This window comes from Bactrocera oleae, chromosome 4 (genome assembly GCF_042242935.1).
Source record: "Bactrocera oleae isolate idBacOlea1 chromosome 4, idBacOlea1, whole genome shotgun sequence".
In the NCBI taxonomy this organism is placed as follows: Eukaryota; Metazoa; Arthropoda; class Insecta; order Diptera; family Tephritidae; genus Bactrocera; species Bactrocera oleae.
The window spans coordinates 52,461,731-52,486,967 of record NC_091538.1 but is presented as its reverse complement, the minus strand read 5'-3'; the positions used below and the strand labels follow the sequence as shown (position 1 = coordinate 52,486,967).

The window sequence follows — 25,237 nt, the reverse complement described above, 5'->3', positions numbered from 1 at the left end:
TATATAACATATATATTATTTAGTAATGTTTACAATTTTATCATATTTCATCAATATATACGCAAGAAAGAACGTTTACAAATTATTCAATTTTATTATCAAAATAATCGTTCACGAATTGCAACTTTTCGTGCGCTTTTGCCATTTTATGGTCGTAAAATCGTCCACCTGTGCTCACTATTCGTCGAATTGTTGAAAATTTGGAGCGTACATTTTCTTGACATAATATTAAAGTGCCAATAAGACAAAGGATCTGGGATCTGGGATTTGGGATTGCATCATTGTTCTCACTCAAAAATTGAAGCCATTGGACCACCGTAAACGTGGTAAATTTGCTTATATTGCCTTGGAACAACGTAAAAACGATGACGGTTCAAAAAAAAATCATCTTCTCAATGAGGCTTACTTTCCTCTAATTGGTGCGGTAAATAAACAAAACTGTCGATTCTGTTGCAAAGAAAATCCAAAAATCATTCATGAACAACCATTACATTCACCTAAATTGACATTTTGGTGTGGTTTTTGGTCTGATGGAATCACAGGTTCATACTTCTTTCGAAATGAACTTGGTGACACCGTTACTGTCAGTGGAGAGCGGTATAAATCGCTAATAACCAACTTTTTATGACCGCAACTGGAAGAAGTTGATCTTGACAACATCTGGTTCCAACAAGATGAGGCTACATGCCACACAGCACGTGCGACAACCGAATTATTGCGAGAAAAGTTTGGAGATTCGATAATATAATAATATAAATATATTAATCAATAAATATAATAATTTCAAGAAATTGTGCATTGAATGGCCTCCAAGAAGTTGTGATGTAACACGATTAGACTACTTCTTGTGGGGTTATTTGAAGTCATTGGTCTTTAGCATTAAACTAGACTCTCTCAAGCCTTGGAAGTCAATATTGAACGTGTTATTCGTGACATACGACTTGATTAAGTGGAAAAAGTACTCAAAAATTGGGTTCATCGAATTCGTTCCTGCAAAAGAAGTCTTGTAGGCCATTTGAATGTTGTTATATTTAAAACTTAACTATAATGATTGTATTTAACACTAAATAAAAAACATTTGAACAATTAGAGTGTTTTTTTTAATCATATCATTCCTATTGGAAAACCCTGTATATATGTATGGGTCATTCCATCGAAAATTTACATTCAAAAATTTTTTTCGTACAAAACACTTATTTTGTAAGGCAAAATATTGAACACGTTGAGGAAAATAGTAAACAATAGGCTTTCTAGTTTTTATTTATAATGAAATACTTTTCTTCGCATACGCAAATGTTTAAAAGTACTTTTTTCGAGCGTTGAAATTTTTTAAATTTATAACTCCAAAATTTTTCATATTGACTCGAAATAAAAAAATACGTATCCAATATTTTGCCTCAAAGAACACAAAAAAAAAGAGTTTTGTACAAAAAAAAATGTTTAATGTAAATTTCCGATGGAATGACCTGCATACTTAGTGCTGACATAAGTTCTGTTACAAGTTTAGGCCGTTGTAAAAATGAAACTATAATAAATTTTTTAATAAAGTTAATTTTTTATATATTTAGTGAACGATGTACAAAATTTTATTCGCAATACTCAATTTTTACTTTCACCTAAGCTCACAAACGATTCGACACTGATCAACAGCAGCATGTACAGTTTATATTAGTATTGACGACGCTGCTCGAATCAAAGATTTTTGAGACTCTCCAAATTTCTGATTTCCGATGAATTCAAAGCTGAACTTCCAAACGGCCAATGATCAACAGCTATGAAACCAGTAATATTGTTTTTAACCCACTGCTGCGTGCTTTTTGTCTTGTCTGCTGGAGCTGAATATTGCTAGAAGAACCAATGCTCTCCATCGAAGAGAATATTGCTTAACTGTTTTACCAAGCCTTCTAAAACATTTTGCTGGTACAACCTAGCCCCAGTTTTAACACCTTTTCCACAGAAGTAAAGAGGTGTAACGCCTTTACAGGAGACTCACCACCAAACGATTACAGCAGCTGAATGAAGACCACGTTGAACTCTTGGAATTATATTTTTGCGTGAATCTTGTTGTTTTGTTTATGAAAAACTTCTTCAACAGTGAAAATTTTTTCATCTGCGAGTAAAAAAAGGCAACTTTCATGGCCGTTGAGCGCGAGTCACTGAAGAAGTCGCTTGCATCTGTTGAGCCTAATTTGCTTCAAGCGCGTTGTCAAAAGATGTCCAGTGAACCGACGGTAGGCTTTCATGTGAAAACATAGTTTTTTGTTTTCTAAGAGGATTTCTGCGAATGCGGTTTATGGCTGAATTGGTTCGAACCACGCGAGTACAAAGTGGTCGTCGGTCTGTCATCCACTGTGGACGGTTTCGAAAAAGGATCAATAGTGCGGTAATTCAAACATTCTCGAATTTTTAAGTTTTTTGAGAAGTTCACTTCGGTTTCCCATATTTATGTAAAACAATTACCGCAATACGATTATCTTTAGTTCTCCACTCCGTGTTTATATGTATAATAAAAAATAACGGCAATTTTTACTGTGAATTTGTCCTTGCACTGTAAACTTTGTAAAAAAAATGTATGGCAAGAATAAGTATAAGAACATAATATACTTAGAAAGCGGTCTCTGGAAAACACGGTCGACGTAGCAGCAGTTCATAGGGTAATACGGCCAATTTGGCTGTGCTGACGGTGAAGGTGTGTGCCGATTTATGAAGGATACTACCCACGCGAGTGTTTCAGTTGCCTATTGTCGCAGCTATCTCGCATTCTTTCGATTAGCGGTTTGAAACGAAACGTTTCTTACCTTATCTTTCGTGGTATGAAACCGTTTCGGCTGAGGAGTGGCGGTATACGAGAACTATCACATCGCGATAACGTATTTCTGTCGCATTAGTAGCGATATTGGGCGGTTATGCTCTACATAATTATTATCCATGCTTCTACCAGTTAAATAGGACCACTTGAGCACTTAGCACTTCCACAAAAATAGTAGAATTATGTATTTGGATAACGATATGCTGGTATCTTAGTGTAAAGTACTTCCAAAAGACTTAAGGTGACTAACCTAACCTATATTCTGGCATGTTCGGGATTATTGCATGCAAACCACGTAAATAGTGAAATAGTTCTTAATAGATTTATAAAAAGATCGAATTTCGGAAAAAATCTTTATTAAAATATAGCAATTTTTTTTTATTGAATACATAGATAGAATCATTTAAATCAGAAAGTGGTGAGTATAAATTCGTTTAATTTAAAAAAGTGTTACGGCATTCTGTTACACATACGTACATACAATTCTAAATGCAAGAATGGCTAGTTTTATAAACAATTATTTTTCGTAAAATTTTCGTCGTTCACAACTCCAACGGCGTAGAGTGGCGCGAAAAGTACAAAGTAAGTTTTTAATTATATTTGTTTGCGAAAATAAACAATAATTCAACTTGTTTGCATAAAATGATATAATTTAAATTATATATTTTTTTTGTAATTATTATTTTTACTTGCAATATTGTTGTGTTTTACTTAAAACAGAAATTTGTGCTAAAAAGCGTTCTTACTCTGCGACTGTGCCGTTTAAATTTTCATACATTTTTTATATTATTTTTTCAAAAATGTAAAAATTTTCGTTATTAAATTATACAAAATTCTTGTGGCGAAAAAATTTTATGAAATTTCAACTAAAAACAATCATATATTTAATTTTACAAATATATTTAATTTAAAAAAAATTTTTTTTTTTACTTGAAAATTTATAAAATTTTGTGAAAAAAATATTACAAGCATTTAATTTTTTTTAAATATTTTTTCTACTTTTTTGAAAATTTGAATAATTTGAAAAATAATGCACTAAACTCGCCCGACTTCACAATAAAAAAGTTTCTACTTTGCTTTGACGCGCTCACACTTGCGCATACAATTTTTTGCGATTATCTCTAATGCTTACAGCCAATGCTTTTTCCGCATCATACGAGTATGGCACATATGCATACATATGTATACAAAAACTCGCATACACTGGGCAGCTTAACTCGGAAATTATAAAGATTGACGCTGACTTTCCCTGGTAATAATTTTAATCAGCAGTTTCAATACCCAGCAAACAATTTGTCGCCAATTCTCTTTGTTTATTAAGCCAAATATATGGATGTGTGTGCGTGTTGTTAATGTTGTTGCAAATATAGAAAAAGCACATTACAAGTGTACATTCGAGTATATTTATGCAAGCATATATTGAAAATTGTAAATATTATAAATTTTCACAATAAATGTAAGTGATTCCCGCAATACAGTGGTTGCAAATTGTGTTCGGCAGCATATTCTTTTTTGCTTTACATTTACATTTCATGTTTATTTATTACTTTTTTTGTATTTTATTTAGATTTTTTTTAATGTATATTTCAAGAATTTGTGCTTAAATTTACTATTACGCAATGCCAAATTCCTTAACTCCACATAATTTTTATAAATTTCAATTTAGAAAATTTTGGTATTTTTATACCTTACGCTGTTTGTAATGTTTTTATGGTTGTTTTGTTCGAAATTGTATTAGTTTTTCTCTAATGTATCGTTGTTATACGCCAAATATACATTTATGTTAATTTAAATAATTTATTATGGCAACTTTAGTTCAATTAAAATTATTTGTTAATTTTTGAAAATCTTTGGTTTAAGGATTTGACACAGTTCTTTCATAATTCTTCATCTTTGTCGTCTATTTGTTCATACACGTGTTTGCTTGTTTTGCTGTTTTCTTTTGTTGTAGAAGCTTAGTGTTGATAATTTAGCCAGCATGCATGGACTGAAATGAACAAAACAGAAAGTATGTGTTTATAAATAAAGTTAAGCGTTGTAATGAAGTGTGTATAAATATGTTGCAAATAAGATAATTGTTTGGATTTACAGTTTCTAGCTGATTTCAAAAGAAATTTGATTTGAAAATGTTTTTTTGTTTTGTACAATTTATATGCAACAGAAATATTATTGAAATAATTCTTTACTACAATGTTTAACCAAAAACCGCTGTTAACGTTTTTTTTCTCTCAGTGTAGGCAGCTTTTAAATTACATATGTATGCACATTGATTTATAAATATATATTTTTTTTTCAATTAAAACTATGAAATATTTAAAGCATTTTAATCACTTTAGAAGTTCCAATAATTTTGAAATAGTTGTGTACATGGTAAAAAAATGGCTTTAAATTTATTTTGTCGCATTGTGTATTTATGGCATGAGAGCAAACAAATTTTCAGGTTATATTTTTTTCAAAAACCAAAAAGCAAAAACAATTGAAAAACAAGAAAAAACGTTAACTTCAACTGCACCGATTACCTCTCACAGGTGCATTTTTATATCATAAAATTAATTCTGGTTTTAATCGGTCAATTTGTATGACAGCTCTAAGTTATGGTGGTCCGATCTGAACAATATCTTCGGAAATTGTAGGGTTGCCTTGGATAATAATCACTTGCACCAAATTTCTTGAAGACACCTCGTCAATTGAAAAAATTTTTCATACAAGCACTTAATTCCGATCGTTCAATTTGTACAGCAGCTATATGCTTTAGTTTTCCGATATCGGCAGTTTCGACAAATAAGCAGCTTCTTGGTCAGAAGAGGACGTGTGCGAAATTTCTGATCGAAATCTCAAAAACTAGAGACCAGAGCACATACATATGTACAGACAGCCGCAGATAGCTAAATCGACTCAGCTCGTCACGCTGATCTTTTATATATATACTTTTAAGGGACCTCAACGTTTCCTTTTGAGTGTTACAAACATCATGGCAAACATAATATACCCTGTTGAGGGTATAAAATTTCACAAATGAGTCTAAAATAATGTCAAGCATTTCTCGCTGTCAGCTATTCAATCACAATGCCAGTTATCGATTTACACTACCTTCCATCAGCTGTTATGCTGACGTCAGAATGGAGAAACTTTACAAAATTTTGTTGTTTATTATTAAAAACGAAAATCTAAAAACTAGAAAATTAAAAAAAAAAAAAATCATATGAAATTTTATATTTATATAGAAAGTTAAATTAATAGAGATAGTGTGTATCCCACAGAGCATAGAAACGCCTTTTAGCAAAAACATTGTCACTTTTAATTTGTAAAAATATTAGCATCGCTTTCAAAATTCTATAATATAACATAAAATTATAGACGCTCTACAATAAAAATAATATTTTAAACCTATGAATACCCAGTAATATATTGCAATTGAAGATATCTTAAACAAATATTTTTGATCACTACAATTTTTTATGTACCTACAATGTTATGTATGATTTCTAGCATATTTTTTGCTGCGTATACATATGTTACAAACGTTTGGTGGGCTCGTGGGTTAAAATAGCAATTATAAAAATATTATGTTAAAAAGTTATTCAATCAATTATAATTTTTTTTTTTTTGAAAATCCGGCTGAGTTTTTTGGTTTTGGCAACAATTTGACGGTAAAAATAATTAAATATCTTCAATATAAGGGAACTTTTCCAATTAATTAACCTCAAAAAATAAAAATAGCACAAGAGCTTAAAATTTCAAAACTGATATTATTTTGTTATAAAAACACATTTTTTTTATTTTTTGTCGCAAAAATAGTTGTTTTTTTTTAGGGTAGCCTTAAGCAATTTTTGAATAAACTACATCAATATGTTTTTTTACCTTTTTATAGACAATTTTGCTATTATTTAGACAATAAATTAATTTCATATATAGAAAATATTAAAAACAAAATAATATTTCAATTCAAAAGTAATTTTTCACTGAAACAGAAAACAGACTAAAACAAGTATATATAAAATATGATAATATATTAAATCTTGCAATTTTTACACAGTTATTTAATTTTATATTTAAGTTTTAAGTTGCTCAATAATAATATATGAATATTTTAATACAAGTGATTCGAAAATTGCGTTTATTGATTAAAATGAAGGCAAATTAAAAAGTCGGCAGCAGCAAAGTTTCATTTTGATTTAATTTTGGGAAACGGTAAGTAAATTGTTTTTTATCGTATTTGTTTTCAGAAATGATGTCAAATATATATAAATATACAAATTTTTTTTTTATTTTGTTTGATTTTTTGACAAGTTTTGACACTCTACAGCGCAATAGCAAATACAAAATAATTACAGCTTGTTATTGCAACACTTGAATGTGCCGTAAATATACCTCAATATTCAGAGTAATAAAAAAAATTATTAAAATTATGACAAAAAAAATTAACGCTAAGCTACTGTATATAAATGCACAATTATTTTCATTTAGTTCATCAAGTCTTTTGGTTCCATGTTTCTGTACACAACGCCATTAACATTAGCAAAAGCTGTAAGTTTTTCTTATTTCACACTAAAATATTTCGCTATCAAATAATTGACGCGCTTTTAAATAAATTCAGAGTTAGAACGTACCCGGGCAATGTCGACCCCAGTTATATTTTTCACCAATTCCGGCACTTTGTTAACTATCTGCAATATTTCACCGGTCAATTTGGCGGCACCGATTTCACCCTGTCCGCTCGATACCATGGTGATCTTCTTAGCCTGCGACAATGGTGCGGCAACTTCAGCGGCCACCTAACGCAAAAAAATATTTTATTTAATTGAAAAATAAAAAAAAGTAAAAAACTAAATTATACCTTTGGTAATGTGTCCAGCAACATCTCCACCATTGCTGCTTCGCGATATTCGCGCCAAGCTTCGGCTTTTTGTGCCATTTGCTCGGCCTCGGCTTTGGCTTTAGCTTCAATGGCGAAGGCTTCGGCTTCACCACGGATTTTGATCTGCAAAAATTTATGTTTTTAAAGTTTTTAAATATATGGATGTAAATAAGGGCACAATAGACCCCAGGTCGTGGTGCGATTCTCATCTAATTTCTATGAATGTAAATATGTGTGAGTGTCAAACATACCGATTCGGCTTCGGCTTCAGCCTCCATGACCACGCGCAATTTGTTGGCCTCAGCCAATTTCTCCAATCTGAATTTCTCGGCTTCGGCTGGTCGGCGCACAGTGGCCTCCAGTTCTCGTTCGCGACGTTGTATCTCCTGCTCTTGCACGGCAATCTCCTGTGTGCGTTCAATCACTTTGACTTGCATTTGTTCCTCCTTGATGCGTTGTTTTGTTTTGGCTGCTTGCAATTCGTAAGCCATTTCAGCTTCGGCTTTCTTCGTTTGTACCTCCACATCGTAGGCGGCTTTTTTCAATTCGAAGTCACGTTGCGCTTTGGCAATTTCGATGTCATTGAGAAAACGTGATGCCATACGTTGCTCCTCGGCAATGGCTTCTTTGATATGCGCATCACAACGCGCCTCAGCTTCACCAATGCGTGCATCGCGTTTGACCTCGGCAGTGCGTGCCATACCCAAAGATTTTAGATAACCCTGAAAATGTTAACATATTACAGTTAAAATTATAGTGGAAAGCAAGTTGTTTTGTTAAGTGTTACTGTAAGAAATAATAAGGAAGGAAATTTTCACATGCTTCGCATAACGGCTGACACGTGTAGACGCTTACTTATTATAATTTTGAGGTTATGTTATATAAAAACGAGCTTTGCGTAAATATATTTATTTATGTATAATTTATCGGGCACGAAAGCATTTTTTCAAAAGTAGTGGTATGAATAAACATGCTTAGAATCTATACAACATTTTACATTATTTATATATATATTTTATTTGGACTCACAAATAATTACAACACAAGAAACGATGAATGCGCAAAGTACCTCAACTAAATATTAAGAATAATCGTAAGAATTATTTTAAGTTAATCTTAAAGTATATAAGTATAATCATTAGGAGGTTAAATCCACTTGTCTTGTTTTTTTTTTTTTTTTGAAGAACCATTTCATTTAATGAATATATAAAAATATTGAAAAATTTTGAATTCTCTTGATGCCATAGCCGATCTTCAGAAGGACCTCCAACTAAGGTGTCCAGCGAGGAGAAAGAATTTTTGCTTAAAATTATCTCAAATCGAATTGTTATTCGAAAAGATGAATACAGGTAACGATCGAAGGACTAGTCAAAATTTTATTTTTGACAAAATGACGGCTTCGCAAAAAAAAGTTTTTGAAAAAAATCTGTACTTCAGAGCAACTTAAAAAATGGAAATTGCTAGGAAAGATCTTATTTCATCGATCATTACCTGACAAATATATCTAAGAAGGTTTTGTTTCAAGTCGATCGATCCAGCTGTTTTGGAGAAATTTTTCTCAGCGACTCTGGAAAAAGCGTTTCGAGAAAAACGCGTTTAAAATTTTGGGAGCAGATAACACCAAGTTTAAAAAAAAAAATTTTAAATACGTTCATATTTCCGAAACTACAATATTTAACAAAATCAGGGCCGTAGAGAAAAAAAACCGGTGTCCGGCTATGATTATAGTGAATTGTTGACGAAAAAATTAGTGTTAAACAATGTTGCAGAGCAACGGGGCCCCTAAGGACTAGAGGCCTAGGAGAAATTGTCCACGATCACTCCCACTCTCCTTCACTGGCCGGATCAACTTCAAATTTTCGAAGTATATTTTCAAATATATTCGATATACATATATGGAAAAAATTTGGACTTTTTGAAATTTAGAAGTTTGTAAATTGCAGTTACATATTTGCATATATAATATATATGGTATATTGGCATAACGAACTCTTAAAATCAATAAACAAAATATCAGTATTATTAATTAATTAATTTATTTATAAATAAACTTGAAGTATACTAGCTTACATATATGAGCAACAAAAACAACTACTGCACATGTATAATATGTATATTAAACATACCTTTGAGTCACCCTTCATTACGAATAACGTAATTTGTAAAAAATTACATTAAGTATGTATGCATTCACCATTCCGAAAAAAAGAAGAGATTAATTTGAGCTGAAATTCAATCAAACTAATACTACTTTATACAATTTGAAAACAATTACTGAAATACGCTGGCGCTATATATGAATTATAACAAATATATTATAAAAGAAAACAGCAAGGGTAGCAGGATAGGTGCAAAAAATAAGATTGAAGTTATCGATTTTATCGATACCAGGTTAATAATTATTCCAATAAATTATTAAATCAAATTACTAAATAAAAATATATAGTATTTTATTTAATAATTTAGAAGATGTATAAAAAATAAGAGTATAAATATATTTAAAAAATTAGTAAATTTACATTTTACAATTTTTGAGAATAATTTCTTCACACCGAGTTCATAAAAAGGCTGAATTAAAAAGAAAATATTAGAAAAAGTAAATATAATGTCAATTAAATAAATAATAAAACTAATTAACCCTTCAAGTACTTTAAAAACCAAATAATAATAATAAAAGTAAGTAGTAAATAATAATAAAAGTATTCAAAAATTGTAAACTAAATAATTACAATTTCCTTACCTAATTAAAAAAGTAAAAAATACGTAACTAAACCGAGTAAAAATATTTTTATAAATAATATTAAACCGAATGAAAATATGTCTATTAAAAAAAATCAAAAATAACGGCAGCTAAAAGGTGTGGTTAGTATGAATAAATTGTATACTACAAAATATTATTGCAATTCTTACGTAAAAACTAAAAAATGCCGGAATGAATTGTATATATACTATATCCGATCTTCATCGCTACATATAATATATTTGTTAGTGTTTAAGGTGCAAGTATTTATGGGTATGCATACGTATGTAATAATATGCTGGTTACATTTTGCACTCTCAAACTCACCTCTTCGTCGCGAATATCTTTTATGGTGTAGGAGACTACAGTTATGCCCATATTAGCTAAATCCGATGAAGCCACCTCAAATACTTGTTTGCTAAATTTTTTGCGATCTTTATAGATTTCCTCAACCGTCATGGAGCCCATAATAGCGCGCTGATGTCCTTCCAGCGTTACCAAAGCTATATGCTGAATTTCAGATTCACCCTTACCGAGGAATTGTTCGCATGCCGTCAGCAACATATCCTCATTTTGACCCTGAATTTTAACTTGTGCAATACCGGTTACCGAAATGGGTACACCCTGACTGGTGTAGACACATGGACTCTCCACTTGCAGCGTCATAGTGTTGAGTGAAATTCTATGTGATGTCAGTTATATAGATTATTTACAGATTTAAAGTGAAGTAAAGAAATTTTACCTTTGCACTTGTTGTATAGTGGGCCAAACAAAGGCACGGCCACCGGGCACCAATAGCGGTTTCATGTAACAGCATCCTATAAATATGTAAGGCAAAGTAAGTTGTTATTTGCGTATAAACGTTATTTATGTATTGAAATATTCATAGGATTGCTGAGACATTTTATTTCAGATTTATGAAATGAGACATACATATGAATGTATGCGAAAGAATGATTGCTGATATCTAACTCCTGTTGAGAGATGAGTATTCTGGACTTTTTTGGAACATACCAATGAAATGAGCTGTCTCGGCGGGGGATTCACATCTATTTATTAATTATACAAGTCACTATACACTTATACATTACATAAAATATATTTAATAAACTTAAGCGTCTATTAAGCAAAAAAAACGTTAACTTCGGTTGCGCCGAAGCTATAATACCCTTCACAACTACAAAAGATTCTATACTTGATTTTGATCGGCCCGTTTCAATGGCAGCTACATATATATGCTACAGTAGTAGGATCTGAACAATTCCTTTGGAGATTGTATCTTTGCCTTAGACAATAAACCAGGCAATGATTCCCGTTCCCTCGAACGTTCCCACGACAGTCGGGTCTACGTAACCGGGACGGACCCGGATTTATTCCGGCCAAGGACTGTCACCTCAGCAGAATTCTACCGCTACAACAACAACCACCCGTTCCCTCGACATTCGGGTCTAAGTAACCGGAACGGACCCGCATTTTTATCCGGCCAATATCTGTCAACTCGGCAACATTCCTCGAAATTACTTCAGAAATGCTTTCTGCTGTTACTACATCAACAACAACAACAATAATCAATGCTAAATTTCGTGGAGACCTTTTGTCAAATAAAAAAGTTTTCCATATTCAAAGCTCAAAAGGAATATTTTACATAAGTATAATCATGAAAAACGTATATTTTGCAAAACTCACTCCTTGGGGGGCCTGTTTTATCGTTGCGCCAAGGGCTCTATATATTTATAATAACAAAACTAGACACACAAACTCATATATGTATGTATTTTATTGTGAAACGTTTTTATGGCTTATCTCGCCAAAGTAGGGAGTACCCGTGACTTAGGAACCACTTGTTAGGCACCGCTTGTTGCAATGAACTTGTGTGTGTACACATATTTATTACATATAGATACTAAAAACGGTTTCTACAACCGCTGTCCATTAAGGTTATCCGAGTTCTTGCGTGTCTGGAAAAACGTCCAATTGCTGAAGGTCATTTTCACTTAACTTAGAAGACAATTCACGAACACATATGCTAAAAGCTTCTTAATTATAAAATTTAATAACCATAAATATTTGTACGCACATATAAATATAATATATAAAAAAAAATTAATTGGCACTTTTTGGACAGCAAAGCTTCGAACACACAAAAAATCAATAACACGAAATGACGTCACTTATAAATTCACTTTCTTTACACCCATTAGAAATCCAATTAGAATTTGAGTTTAATTGGGGGAAAAAAGCTTACCTGAAACCACAAGTGCCTCGTTGGGGCCACAAGTCACAAATCCCCATACCATGTTAACTTTTCGATAATAATACAAAATTTATTAATCTTCACGGATTCTGTGAAAACAATTCAAACGTCAAACGCAATAAAAATTCACAAGTTTCTCCGGCAATGATAAATTTACACTAGCGCCAGCAAAAATAAACAGCGCATTGACAGCATTAAATAAAGAGATTTCAAAAAGAGAAACGAAGAGAAATGTATTAATGGCCAATTCACATAGAACTTTTTCTACGCTTCGCGACAGACATTTGTTTTGACAAAAGAGTTCAATGTACGCTTTTGTATGAGTACGTTCACATAAAAAGTTTTTGACGCGAAGCCAAGTGAAATGTTGGGCAACTCTAATATTTTTACGTTTCACCAATCAAGAGTCGCTATTATTTAGAGAGATATGCTGAAAGCAAACAATTTGGATAATAATGGTATTATATATGGTCATGAAAAGTATTAGTAAAATCTTTTGAAATTAATATTTTCACATTTATCATAATATTCACACACTTAAGCGTTTTTTAGGTACGTATTGAAGCGGTTAATAAAATTAAAAATTATTTAATGTAAGAGTCTGGCAGCCTCAGCACGTCAACAAAATATTTGTTTGGGAGTCAACATCTGTAAATGCAATTTCTTTGCATAGCCGGTCTACAGTAAAATTTTTTTGCCATTTTTTTGTATAAAACATACTTTGTTTTACTAAAAAGGTAAAAATTATACTTAAAGCTTATAAAATGGACACAGAAATACTGGAAGCAGTCAATAGTTTTCTGGTAGGTGAATAGCATTTGCAGCAACAGATAAAACAACAGGTGTTTATATTCATAGTTATATACATTTGTATATGTATCTTACAGAAGGTGGAACCAATCGAGGAAGCGTTCCTCAGTGTTATTGTATATAAACCAAATGGCGAAGAGGATAAATCCGCCTCATTTACCGACAGTATATGTGAGTAAAGTAACAAAAGTGAAGATAACCTGAAGCGAATAATAATAATTTTCTTCCATTGATCATTTATATATGTATGTAGTGAGCAAATTTAAAGAAGTACCGCAGGATAACAAAGAGGGCTTGGTGCGGCAGTATTTGCAACGCGCTGCAAACGCAACAAATATATCGCACCTGCGTGTGCTTATGAACACATTAGGAAAATTGGCAGAGACTAATGTTATAACTGCAAGGTGACTTAGAATGTTATACGATTTTCTTAGTTTTATGTAAAACGTTTTATTTGTTTAATTTCCAGAATGCTTTGTGATAAGATTTTCCTCTGCGATCGTTTAGTTTACGAAAATGCAAGTTTTTGGATCGAAAGCTTCAAAATTATTAAACGCGTCTTACCTCTGGTGGACTACAAAGGCGTGCGCGAAATCATGAAAGTATAGTAATATATTTTTTTAAATCTGTGGATTTGTCTTACGTTATTAAATTTACAGATGTGCCGTGACAAAGCGCAGACATTTCCTGTGAATATAAACGTTAGCTTCTTGCCACAGCTACACGCATTGAAGGATACGCTAAATTACATATTTGATCGTAATAATTGCTTGCTGCCAGGATATTTTATTGCCAATGAAATCATGAAGCCACCACCATATCACTGGGTAATTTTTTTACGCTTAAATATATATATATTTTTTTATTACATATTAAATTCTGTAAATTTTCAGACTATTAACAAAATGATGACCGATTTCATGGAGGAATTCCGTAGAACCGCGCAAATGGTTTCAATAATTGGTCACTCACATATGTTGCCCATTGTGGAGAGTTTTGGTTATGCAGATCATATGATGAATTCGTGGAAATTAGATCCGAATACATTGCGCTTCGTTTTTAAGGGCAGTCTACCTTATGATTCCGATTTGCTCGAAGAGCAAACTAAACTTTTACGTTATGTCCTGGATCAACCATATTCCAAGGAAATGGTATCGGTGATGATGAGTTTACAGAAACAACAAAAGCAACGTTGCTATAAGCTCGAAGATCAATTAGTTAATTTAATTATATCAGCAATGGAAATGACTGAAAACAATGACTCTATGATGGGTAGTAGTTTTAGTGTTTATGAAGAGCAGAACTCCATGAATGAATGGGTATGGTTGCATCTCTCATCGCAACTGATATATTTTGTGCTCTTTCAGTTTGTTAGTTTTGCACATATAGTGTCGGCTTTATATGAAAAGGTAAAGTTTTGTGTGATTAATTTAAAAATTATATAAAATATTTTTATTTTATTTTTTGTTTGTAGCTATCTAAAAAAGAATTGCGTAAGGGTCGCGATCAGCTTATGTGGATCCTCTTGCAATTTATATCAGGCAGCATACAAAAAAATCCAGTAAGTAGCTTCAAAATATATTGAAAGCATTTTAACTACAATTTCCTTTTACATACACTCACACAGATTGCCAATTTTCTGCCAACCTTCAAGCTGTTCGACTTGCTTTATCCCGAGCAGGAGCCTTTGAAGTTACCAGACTGCACTAAATCTTCGTTATTGCGTCAGGTAAGTAAATTATTTTAATAAAAATAAAATATATGAAATAATTAAATGGGAATTTGAAAAATTTTAGATGGCGCCCATATGCATTTGGATACACCTGATGAAGAAAGCTAGATTGGAGAATATGAGTATAAATAGACCATTGCCGATTGCTCTGAAAAATCATCATGAGTATGCTAAATCATTAAAATAAAACTTTATATATCACTAATTACGCTGCTCGCCCACAGTTTCCTGCAGCATCTTGTTATGCCCAATACACTGATGTCTATGAGTTTGGGCGATGATTTTCGTATCATATTGATATGTAATGCATATTCTACAAATCAAGAATATTTCTCACGTCCCATGAATATACTAACCGAGACGTTAAATGGCAATGCCAAAACTGCAGCTGGTGGTCAAGTACCACCCGCGCCATTTTCTATGGTTGTCTTGGATAGTTTAACGGTGCACAGCAAGATGTCGCTCATACACAGGTGAGAAATACGCGTATTTTATATACAAACAATTTCAGAAAATAACTTTTTTTTTATTATTGTACTTTTATAGCTTTTTTACGCAAATGATAAAGCAAGCGCAAGCCAAAAGCTCCATACCAACACCGGCTTTGGTTGAAACTTATGCGCGTCTTTTGGTTTATACAGAAATTGAATCGCTTGGCATCAAAGGCTTCTTGCGTAAGTTTATTTATTAGACTTTTACCTTCAATATTTTTGAGACTTTTTAATATTTATAAAAAAAATTAATAAATTATTTGTAATATATGTATGTATTTATATTTTTTAATGTTTTTTTTTTATAATTTCGCATTCAATATTTTATTATTTATTCCTTGTAGAGCAATTGCTGCCCGCTGTCTTCAAGCACCAGGCGTGGGGTATACTGCATACGCTGCTGGAAATGTTTCTTTATCGCCTGCATCACATACCTACGCAATATCGTCTGCAATTGCTCTCGCACTGCACCGTCGTTTCGCCGCAAACCAATAAAATGCAACTGAATTTGTGGTAAATATTTACAAAATAACAATGAAAATTTTATAAAAATTACAATTAAAAAAATAAATGCCCATTACAGCTTTGAATCCACCGCTTTGCGTCTCATCACTGGTTTGGGCTCTGTTGAAATGCAGCCACAAATGTCACGCTACTTCAGCGAGAAGCCACCCGGCTCGGTTGCCTCCAGCGAAAGTGAGGAGCTGAATCGTGTGCTCATATTAACGCTGGCGCGTTCAATGCACATGACTGGACTTGGTTTGTTGCCACTTGTCATTTGTGTTGTTACAATCACCATAATTTTTTTTTTTTTACTTCCATACATAGGCGATGAATTACAGCCCTGGTGCAAGGAGCTGCTTAACGTTATTATGCAGAATACGCCACACTCTTGGGCTTCGCACTCGCTTGCTTGCTTTCCGCCTGCTTTGAATGAATTCTTCGTGCAAAATAATCATCCGCTGGAGAATAAACAATTGCTGAAGAAATCAGTTGAAGAGGAGTATCGTAACTGGACTTCAATGTCGAATGATAATGATATTATGAATCATTTTATACGCCCGAGCACGAATCCACTTTTCCTCTGTCTGCTTTTTAAAATGATTTGGGAAACGGAGAACGTCAGTCCGGTCGCATACAAGTAAATTAGCAAAAACAACATTTTTTTTTTCTAAAAAATTAGTTTATAATTATGTTCGCTTTGCAGAATATTGGAAGGCATTAGCGCACGCGCATTATCAGCGCATTTACGCAAGCTATGCGATTACTTAGTCGGTGAGGTGGCGAATAGTAATGGCAAGGATTTCATACATAAATGTGTCGATACTATAAATAACATGATTTGGAAGTATAATATTGTTACCATTGATCGTGTGGTACTCTGTTTGGCTTTGCGCACACAGGAGGGCAATGAGGCGCAGGTCTGCTTCCTCATAATACAATTGTTGTTATTGAAAACATCGGAGTTGCGTAATCGCATACAAGAATTTTGCAAAAAGAATCATCCCGATCACTGGAAACAGAATAACTGGTGAGTTTATTTGTTGTACAAAACTAAAAAAATTATTATATTTCATTACATATACACATGCAGGCATGAAAAGCACTTGCAATTCCATCAGACATATCCCGAAAAATTTGCACCCGACGAATCAGCTTCACATCCACCATTGCCGGTCTACTTCTCGAACGTATGTCTGAGATTTTTACCAGTATTGGATATAGTTGTGCATCGCTTTATTGAATTGCCCATACAACATGTGCATCAAATATGTGAGGTTATATTGGATCATCTAAGTATTCTCTACAAATTCCATGGTGCGTTAAGGAATAAAATTAGTTTCCTTGCAAGTTTTTATTAATTTTGTATTCTGAAATAAACTTTGTTTGTACTTTTCTGCTCAGATCGCCCCATTACTTATTTGTATAACACTTTACATTTTTACGAAAGGATTTTGCGTGAACGTCCGTCGCTCAAAAAGAAATTGGTAAGCATATGTAAGACTATTCAGGCTTGCGATTTACTTTATTAAAAGCTTTTGTATTAAACATTAAATTTTAATTTTTTAATACCGATATTGTGATTGTCCGGGATTAAAATTGGAAAATTAAATTTTTTAATTTGAATGAAAATTTTAATTCTAAAATTCTCAATTATAACATGCTTGATATTAAAATTTTCCTTCTTTATTTATCAAATCGATTAATTATTTTTAATCCAGTTTGTGGATTAAAAATTTTAAATTTTAAATTTACATTTTTTTATTATACATTTTTACAATTTTACATTTACATTTTTTTTTATATTTTAATCCTTTATTTGAGATTGTAAAATAAAAGAATACATTTAATTTAAATGGCTATCTATTTTTATTTATTATATTTTCTCTGTTTGTATAATTTAAGTTTTTTAATTTAAAAATCATATGTTTTCGATTATTTTATTTAATATATCCTTTATAAATTTAATTTGTTTCTTTTTAGTTTTGTTAACTCTTGATGTTGTTTTTCAAGATGTATTGTAATTTAAAAAAAAATAGATCAAAGCTTATAAATTATTTTGTTTTTAATTTTGTTTTAATTAATTAATTTTGTTAATTATTTTTATTCATATAATTTTTCTTCTTTATTTATTTTGTTTGTTGTTTATTTTTAGTTATATTTTTATATTGTTTTGTTTTTATTTTAGTTATTTTATTTATATTGTTTGTTTTTTTTTTTTAATTTTTTTTTATCATTTTATATATTAATTTTTATTTTTTTTTATTATTATTATTTTTTTTTTATTATTGTTATTATTTTTTATTATCCTTATTTTGTTTTTACTTTTTTAAAAATTTTTTTTTAATTTTTATTTATTATTTTTGTTTTTTTTTTAAGTTTGTCTTACATTTTTTTTCAATTTTTTTTTATTTTATTGTTTATTTTTAAAATTTTATTTTACATTAATTTTTTTTTAATCTTAATTTTTTATTTATTAAGTTTTATATTTATTTTTGTTAATTTACTATTATTTTTTTTATTAAATCTTTTTAATAAAATAAACTTTATAAAACTTCTATTAAAATTTTAATTGACTTTCCTTCTAAACTCCCCTCACGCTATTTTCCCACCCTCAGGTGAGTGCTATTACTGGCGCCTTTTGCGACATACGCCCTCCGAATTGGTGTGTTAGCGAGTCATACAAAATGTTTTTACAAAATCAGGAGTTACTTTGGAATCCTGAGCTCAATTACTACATTAATCTAGTGCGTCGCCTATCGGATAGTAAGTTCACCACCTTTGCTTATGCGCAACTCACCACATTCGGCTCATTCACCTTTTACACTTTTCTGCAGCAATAACGGGCAAAAATGTCTTCTTCAACACCGACTGGCGTTTCAATGAATTCCCCAATGCACCAGCCCATGCGCTGTATGTAACGTGTGTGGAGTTGCTCAGCTTGCCGATTGCACCGTCGATTGTCGCCAACAATGTGGTGGATGTCATTGTGAAGGGCTACTCATTGATACCGCAAAAGGAGATACACAACTATATCAATGCTGTCGGCAGTATATTGGCAGCACTGCCTGAAACGCATTGGTCCGTTATCTACGATCGCTTGCAGGATGCGCTGAACTCTCCCAAAATGATCAAATGGAATTACCGCTTTTCGGCATTCGAATTATTCAATTTTAAGACTGTCTGCGAATCTATGATCGAGAAGAGCTACGTATTAATATTGGCTGTGGCGCATGCCACTTTCCACCATATGGGCGGCTTTAAGTTGGCGGCAATGACCAAGTGCGTAATTTATACATTATTTATTCCATATTCATTTATATTTTTTTCCTCCCTTTTAACCTTTTAATTTTACTTCTTTTAATCTACATTTTTTCAACATAACAGATACATAGCCGAGAAGCTGAAGCCTTGCGTACGCACCGAGCAACAGCTCGTCTTTCTGTTTCATGTGTTCGGACCATTTTTGCAGCGCATCGATTTGGAAAAACCCAACACGGTGGCCGGCATTGCGATCATGATATACGAAATGCTCGATGTGGTGAACAAGGCGCAGGGACCGCTCGAGTACTTAGATACGATTTGTGATTTTCTGTATGTAGTAGTGTTTGCTTTGTCCTCACTTGCTTTTTCTTATTTATGATTTTTTCCCCCCAGCTATCACATCAAGTATATACATGTCGGCAATGTCATCAAAAACGAATCGGAGGTGATTATAAAGCGACTGCGGCCTGCCTTGCAGCTGCGCCTGCGCTTCATAACGCGTTTGAATATTGAGGATATCAACACCGAGAAGAAGTAAGCAATTTTGTTTCAACCCAAAGCGCTTTCAATGAATTAAGTAGGGTTAACTCGTGTGAAACAAGGCCCACTTTTATGATTTTATTTTTGATGAAACAGTTAAACTCTATTTTGGAAAACAAATGGCATATTATAGTATGACAGTTGTTTTGGAGCGTCTTGGAAAAAAATCAAATCTATTTCGAAATTAAAATTTTTCACTTTTTGGAAACAATTTGAAGGAAAAACGCGATATTTGCGAAAAAAACGGTTAATTTATTTTTGTAAAATGAAAAATACTATCAAATTTAAAGAAAAAATTCTCCAGCATTATCTCGTAAATTATGTATAGACTTAGTGTTTAAAATTTCAAAACGATCGGTGCAGTAGTTTTAAGATTTGCCGACTTTGAAAACGTGAGTGGTGGAAAAAAGTTTTAAGGTTTTGAATTCTAATATATAATGTTTATAAAACAGGCATAAAAATACATACGTAACGTCGTCAATTTTGCTGCAATCGAATTGATATTTGACACCAAGCTTTTGAGATATCATAATAGATGCATAAACTTAAGAAAAAAAAAATTCGAAAAAAAATTAAAAACCCCACCGCTTCCTAAAATACTATTTAAATTTTGCAGTCTCCAAAAGGCGCTTACGCCACAACAACAACAACAACAACAGCAACATCAAGCGCCATTACAACAACAGCTTGCTGCCGCCGCACAACAGCAAGCACAGCAGCAACAACAACAACAACAGCAACAAAAGCCGAATATGACCAGCGCACAGACTCAACAACAACAAATGCAAACGAATACCAATGCTCAGCAGCAACAGCAGCAGAATGTGCAACAACAACAACAGCAGCAGCAGCAACCAAATGTGCCAATGGTTGGTGTGGTCGGCAATGTGCCGGGCAATCATTTGCAAATGGCAAATTATAATTTAATGGCACAACAACAGCAGCAGCAACAACAACAACAGCAGCAGCAACAGCAACATCAACAGCAGCAGCAACAGCAACATCAACAGCAGCAACAACAACAACATATGTCCACAAACATGAGCCAACATCAGCCACAACAAATGCAATATTTTATGCAAAATATGCCGCCGCGTTACTAAATATCATCCCTGACATATTACTTAGCAGCAAATAAGTAATAACAGTTATATATTTACATACATACATATATGGTATATGTCCATGTCTGGCGTCATCACTCATATATGTTTTTAATTTAAAGTATCATTGTGTGTTTATGCTATATATTTAAATATAATATCATATAATTTATAATATATTAAGATATATAATATTACGAAGTGCTACAGCATTTGTAAACTTAGTCTATAGCATATTAAATATCGGTGGAATCAAAATGCAACCTTTTAAAAATTAACCAATTTATTGCTGAGTTTTTTGCCATTGTTTTATGTCATAAGAATCCATAACATGCACAAAATGTTGAAATGTTTCGATACTATTAGGGTGTGTCTCACAGAGGTTTAGAAAGTTGAGCTCAACTTAAGAAGACTGAAAATATTTAAATAATAATATCTCTCTTTAGGTAATACTGACTGGCTGTCACACCATACATAGCATAGACCTACTGGTCCTTAGTAATGCCAAATGGAGACAAAATTTAATTTCCGCTGAAGTATTTGTCATATAAGACCTCAACGCTTTTTGCATATTTTAAGAGTGACTTGATATCTAATTTAGGAGCTGCCTTTAGTCCCTTGAACTGCGAAGCTTCTAGATATTTAAGACGAGTTCTGGATAATGTTGTACAGAGGCGTAGAAGGTGTTTCAGCGTTTCTCTATCGGCACTTACATACATGCCACCACACTTAGACCATCATTACACCTATTGTGCTCCCGAGTGGCAAACCAAATTAAGCCTTATCTAGCAACTCAGTAGATTTGGTAAAATAACTAATTTTTACCACACCTGCTGCCCAATGACGTTGGAGCATTGGGAGCCGTGAAATACATATATCCTGTCTCATCAGGCTGAAAGCTGGGCATTCGCAAAGATAATGTTCCAGCGTCTCATCATCCTCCGTGCATGTTCTGTTTTGCGCCGAAGCCACATTTCCAATTTTGTGAAGGTGTCAACTTAAGTGTAGGTGCCCTGTGATAACCCCTACAATATTACTAAGTTCCCTTTTGCCTAGAATTAGCGGTTTTTTGGTCTGTCCACCATCAACACAGCAACACAGTAACTTTTTGGTATGCCCTGTATTGCTAGTGTACTAAGATCTGAATTGTTCCTCTAGGGTCCATTGGTTTAAATAACCCTTGAAGGAACTGTTAATGTCATCCACCACACCACTGTGCCGCATGTTAGTATAGGATGGATGATATTTGTGTAGAGCCAATAGAACATGTGTGGTCGTAAACACTACTTTGTGGCAATGGCTTTTCTACAGGAGTTCCACATTCGAGGGGCTTCGGAAGACCTGCTTTCAATGTGTTCTCTCCAAATCAGTTTTTTGTCTGGGATAACTTCGAGATATTTGACAGAGCTCGAGAGCGCAATAGTTCTACCCCTTAAAGAGGGGAGATTGAATTGTGCAATTTTTTCCCTTTCTTGTGAAAATACAGTTTACTGTTTTCTCCGGATTGACAGTTAGGCCGTAACCATTCGCTCAGTTGGCGGCTATGTCCAGGGCCCTTTCTATGAGCCGAGATAGGCGATTAAGACTCATCCTTGAACAAAGTACAGCGAGATCGTCCGCATCACAAGCCCGTAAGAACCTTAAAGAACCGTTGCTTTACAAGCATAGATAACATATAAAATATAAAAGCGCATCGCTGAAAGAGCTAAAGACTATCCCAAATATCGAGTTTGAGCAGTGCTTCGACGATTAGCAGAAGCGCTGGCATAAGTGTATAATATCAAATGGGAAATATTTTGAAGGCGACAATATTAATGTAGACAAATAAATAAATAAATATTTTTTTCAAAAAACGAAAATTCTCGTTCTGTTATGAACACACCTCGTAAATGCTTACAAATTTTAGAATTTTTATTATCGCCCAATTCCAACTGATTTTTCTTCGAAATTTTGTTTTTCAACTGGTTTTTGTGTACTTTTTCTTTTTGTTAGCATTTTCAAACCGAATAGATTTGTTATTTTATTTTATTTTACGACATATATATTTTTTTGTATATTTAGTTTATAATTTCTAAAAACTTTTTATTTCTACACGTCGAAGATGTATCGGAAAATTTGGCATAAACCTCTGCATCAGCGAAAAATTGTGAGTACTGAAAATATATGGTATGTAAATAAAGCCAAGCCAATTTTCCAGCGAACCGGAAAGCGGGTCCACAATTATTTCTAATTCACGAAGCTCTGCACATTGCCAACTTGAGACTCTGTGTGTGTTTGATGATGACTTTGTAGTAAATTAATAATATGCGCTGAGATCCATATCGTTGCTTCGGTTAGTGAACTCAAAAACGTCCAAATGGAGGAATAACTCCATAACTTTTAATAACCTATTTTAAAAAATAACGTTCAGACATTCGAACCAGATGTACATAAGTCTCGAAAACCCTAGGGTTCACAATGTTACGCTTTAATTTACACTTAATATTCTTAAATATTTCAATATTATTTTACTTAGTGTTATTAATGTCAAATTTTGTTCATTGTTTTTTTTTTTTTTGCTTTTAAGAAACAGTGGAAGCACATGCCGTTCTTTAGTAAAATTATATACTATCAACAGCCCTTTATCGAGCATTTAGTTGGCACTTGGCTGGAGCCGTTACCTTTTCCGACAATACTCAAGGTGTTGGTCACCTTCATTTTGGCGATATTCATCCTGCTACCGATCTTATATCCAGCGGTCATATTTATTTGGTCCTACGCTGAGGTGCAGTATATCATCGAAAAGTACGTATAAGAATCTATAATACTTATAGTGTAGCCACCTAAGAACTTTACCACTCGCTTCTCTAAATTGCTATCGAAACAAAATTAGGCCGAATTATCCGCATACCTCTGATAGATTCGTTTACAAGAAACTTCGGTTTGTGTATTCGGAACCAATCGGAATTTATATTCTAGATAGCTTATACTATCAGCTAGCATACTTGTAAAGGTTACCGAAAGTCTTCAACGAGCTTGATGGCTTAGACAGATTTATTTGGGTCACGCTCTTTATCGAATCCTATGACATAAATAGGTCAAATTCTTTCGACTTGACCGAACGACTCCTAGAGTTTCTCTCAATGTAATTCGATAAATGGAGAATCTCTTAATAATTGTAGATTATATCGGAAACACACTTGGAAGTCCTATCATTCTTAATGGATCTATAGCTAAATATTCAATTCCAACGCCTAGACTGTCGATTTATTCAACTTTAGAACTTATTGAAGTTTGAAACACCTATAATAGCTTCGGTGATTCAAACTTCAGTAAGTTCCAAAGGTAAATAAATCCTTCACAAATACAAAAGATTCCTTACAAGAACTATGATCGGACAGTTTGTATGACAGCTATATGCTACAGTGACTCGATCTGAGCAATTTTTTCGGATATTACATTATTGCCTATTTACAGCCACTACGACATAGCTTTCCCGGATAAACTCAATGTGCTCGGCTATCTGCACCGTCTCTACTCCTTTCGCATTGTCAATGAGAAATACAATCTCTTTCTGGTGTTGTATTTGGAGCGCTGGCGCATTGTGGGCACGGCAATCGCCTCAACAATTGACTATATACGGTTGGCGCTGTGTCTGGTTTTCAGCACGTAAGCGGAAAAAAAACTATTTTATTTTATATTAGTGGCTATAAAAAAAAATAGAATGATAGAAAAAAATTATTGCAATGTCTAAAAATTACGCAGAAATTTCGAAAATTCCAAACGACAAATTCGCGCACAATCATTCAAAATGAATCGGTTTTTATTTATTTTTTAAGATTTCTCTGTATCACTTTAAGTTAGATATATTTATATATAATATATATGTATGTATATATATTTATATGCTGTATGTGTATTGTAATTCTTTTTATACTATAATTGTATGCATTTTTGTATCTATTTTTCTTTTGTAAACTTTATAATCTACAAATATAAAAATTTCATGTATTTTAAGGTTGCATCGCTTACACTGCGTGTGTGTGTGTGTGTGTGTTAGTGTGGTTGTGTACAAACATATGTATGTGTATGCGTTTTGTGTACTTAAGAGTGGTGAGAATCGTTTTCAGAAATTCATACGTAATTTATATATTGC

The 25,237-nt window shown here is 32.8% G+C and overlaps 3 protein-coding genes and 1 long non-coding RNA gene across 8 annotated transcripts; 3 read left to right on the top strand and 1 right to left on the bottom strand.

The window, feature by feature from the left end:
• Positions 1 to 3,148: 3,148 nt before the first annotated feature.
• On the bottom strand, positions 3,149 to 12,862 carry Flo1 (flotillin-1). Of its 2 annotated transcripts, XM_014240847.3 has the most exons (8): positions 12,653 to 12,862; positions 11,150 to 11,225; positions 10,735 to 11,089; positions 9,794 to 9,805; positions 7,919 to 8,389; positions 7,647 to 7,790; positions 7,420 to 7,584; positions 3,149 to 4,796 (listed from the first exon to the last, which is right to left on the bottom strand). In XM_014240847.3, exons 1-8 carry the CDS (start codon positions 12,702 to 12,704, stop codon positions 4,779 to 4,781), a joined length of 1,293 nt encoding a protein of 430 aa, XP_014096322.1. In that variant the 5' UTR covers positions 12,705 to 12,862; the 3' UTR covers positions 3,149 to 4,778. The 2 variants fall into 2 exon arrangements, with proteins under 2 accessions (XP_014096322.1, XP_014096323.1); XM_014240848.3 differs by lacking the exon at positions 9,794 to 9,805.
• LOC138856876 (uncharacterized) lies at positions 11,160 to 11,543 on the top strand. The gene is made up of 2 exons (XR_011395860.1): positions 11,160 to 11,245; positions 11,321 to 11,543. It is a non-coding gene; the product is annotated as an uncharacterized lncRNA (long non-coding RNA).
• Positions 12,863 to 13,294: 432 nt separating the features above from the next.
• MED23 (mediator complex subunit 23) lies at positions 13,295 to 21,360 on the top strand. The gene is made up of 22 exons (XM_014240845.3): positions 13,295 to 13,464; positions 13,549 to 13,642; positions 13,725 to 13,875; positions 13,941 to 14,073; positions 14,131 to 14,298; positions 14,365 to 14,880; positions 14,946 to 15,032; positions 15,099 to 15,200; positions 15,268 to 15,368; positions 15,428 to 15,676; positions 15,750 to 15,877; positions 16,039 to 16,207; positions 16,278 to 16,453; positions 16,523 to 16,835; positions 16,902 to 17,225; positions 17,289 to 17,512; positions 17,600 to 17,682; positions 18,814 to 18,961; positions 19,033 to 19,477; positions 19,583 to 19,789; positions 19,853 to 19,993; positions 20,616 to 21,360. Exons 1-22 carry the CDS (start codon positions 13,426 to 13,428, stop codon positions 21,100 to 21,102), a joined length of 4,485 nt encoding a protein of 1,494 aa, XP_014096320.3. The 5' UTR covers positions 13,295 to 13,425; the 3' UTR covers positions 21,103 to 21,360.
• A 1,715-nt stretch (positions 21,361 to 23,075) lies between these two features.
• On the top strand, positions 23,076 to 25,092 carry LOC106621836 (uncharacterized). 4 transcript variants are annotated; one of them, XM_014240841.3, is made up of 4 exons: positions 23,078 to 23,248; positions 23,300 to 23,434; positions 23,675 to 23,886; positions 24,559 to 25,092. In XM_014240841.3, exons 3-4 carry the CDS (start codon positions 23,684 to 23,686, stop codon positions 24,752 to 24,754), a joined length of 399 nt encoding a protein of 132 aa, XP_014096316.1. In that variant the 5' UTR covers positions 23,078 to 23,248; positions 23,300 to 23,434; positions 23,675 to 23,683; the 3' UTR covers positions 24,755 to 25,092. The 4 variants fall into 4 exon arrangements, with proteins under 4 accessions (XP_014096313.1, XP_014096316.1, XP_014096314.1 ...); XM_014240839.3 differs by having other exon boundaries at positions 23,669 to 23,886; XM_014240838.3 differs by lacking the exon at positions 23,300 to 23,434 and having other exon boundaries at positions 23,076 to 23,248.
• The last annotated feature ends 145 nt before the right edge of the window (positions 25,093 to 25,237 follow it).

What these genes read in the sequence shown, in the direction of transcription:
- Flo1 (XM_014240847.3), bottom strand. Translation starts at nt 12,704, where the DNA reads ATGGTATGGGGATTTGTGACTTGTGGCCCCAACGAGGCACTTGTGGTT. An exon ending in ACTATACAACAAGTGCAAAG is followed by an intron (nt 11,090 to 11,149) that starts GTAAAATTTCTT and finishes GACATCACATAG; the next exon opens with AATTTCACTCAACACTATGA. An exon ending in CTGAAGCCGAAGCCGAATCG is followed by an intron (nt 7,791 to 7,918) that starts GTATGTTTGACA and finishes AAATTTTTGCAG; the next exon opens with ATCAAAATCCGTGGTGAAGC.
- MED23 (XM_014240845.3), top strand. Translation starts at nt 13,426, where the DNA reads ATGGACACAGAAATACTGGAAGCAGTCAATAGTTTTCTG. An exon ending in TGTCGGCTTTATATGAAAAG is followed by an intron (nt 14,881 to 14,945) that starts GTAAAGTTTTGT and finishes TTTTGTTTGTAG; the next exon opens with CTATCTAAAAAAGAATTGCG. An exon ending in AAGTTGGCGGCAATGACCAA is followed by an intron (nt 19,478 to 19,582) that starts GTGCGTAATTTA and finishes TCAACATAACAG; the next exon opens with ATACATAGCCGAGAAGCTGA.
- LOC106621836 (XM_014240837.3), top strand. Translation starts at nt 23,204, where the DNA reads ATGTATCGGAAAATTTGGCATAAACCTCTGCATCAGCGAAAAATT. An exon ending in CTCTGCATCAGCGAAAAATT is followed by an intron (nt 23,249 to 23,668) that starts GTGAGTACTGAA and finishes TTTGCTTTTAAG; the next exon opens with AAACAGTGGAAGCACATGCC. An exon ending in GTGCAGTATATCATCGAAAA is followed by an intron (nt 23,887 to 24,558) that starts GTACGTATAAGA and finishes GCCTATTTACAG; the next exon opens with CCACTACGACATAGCTTTCC.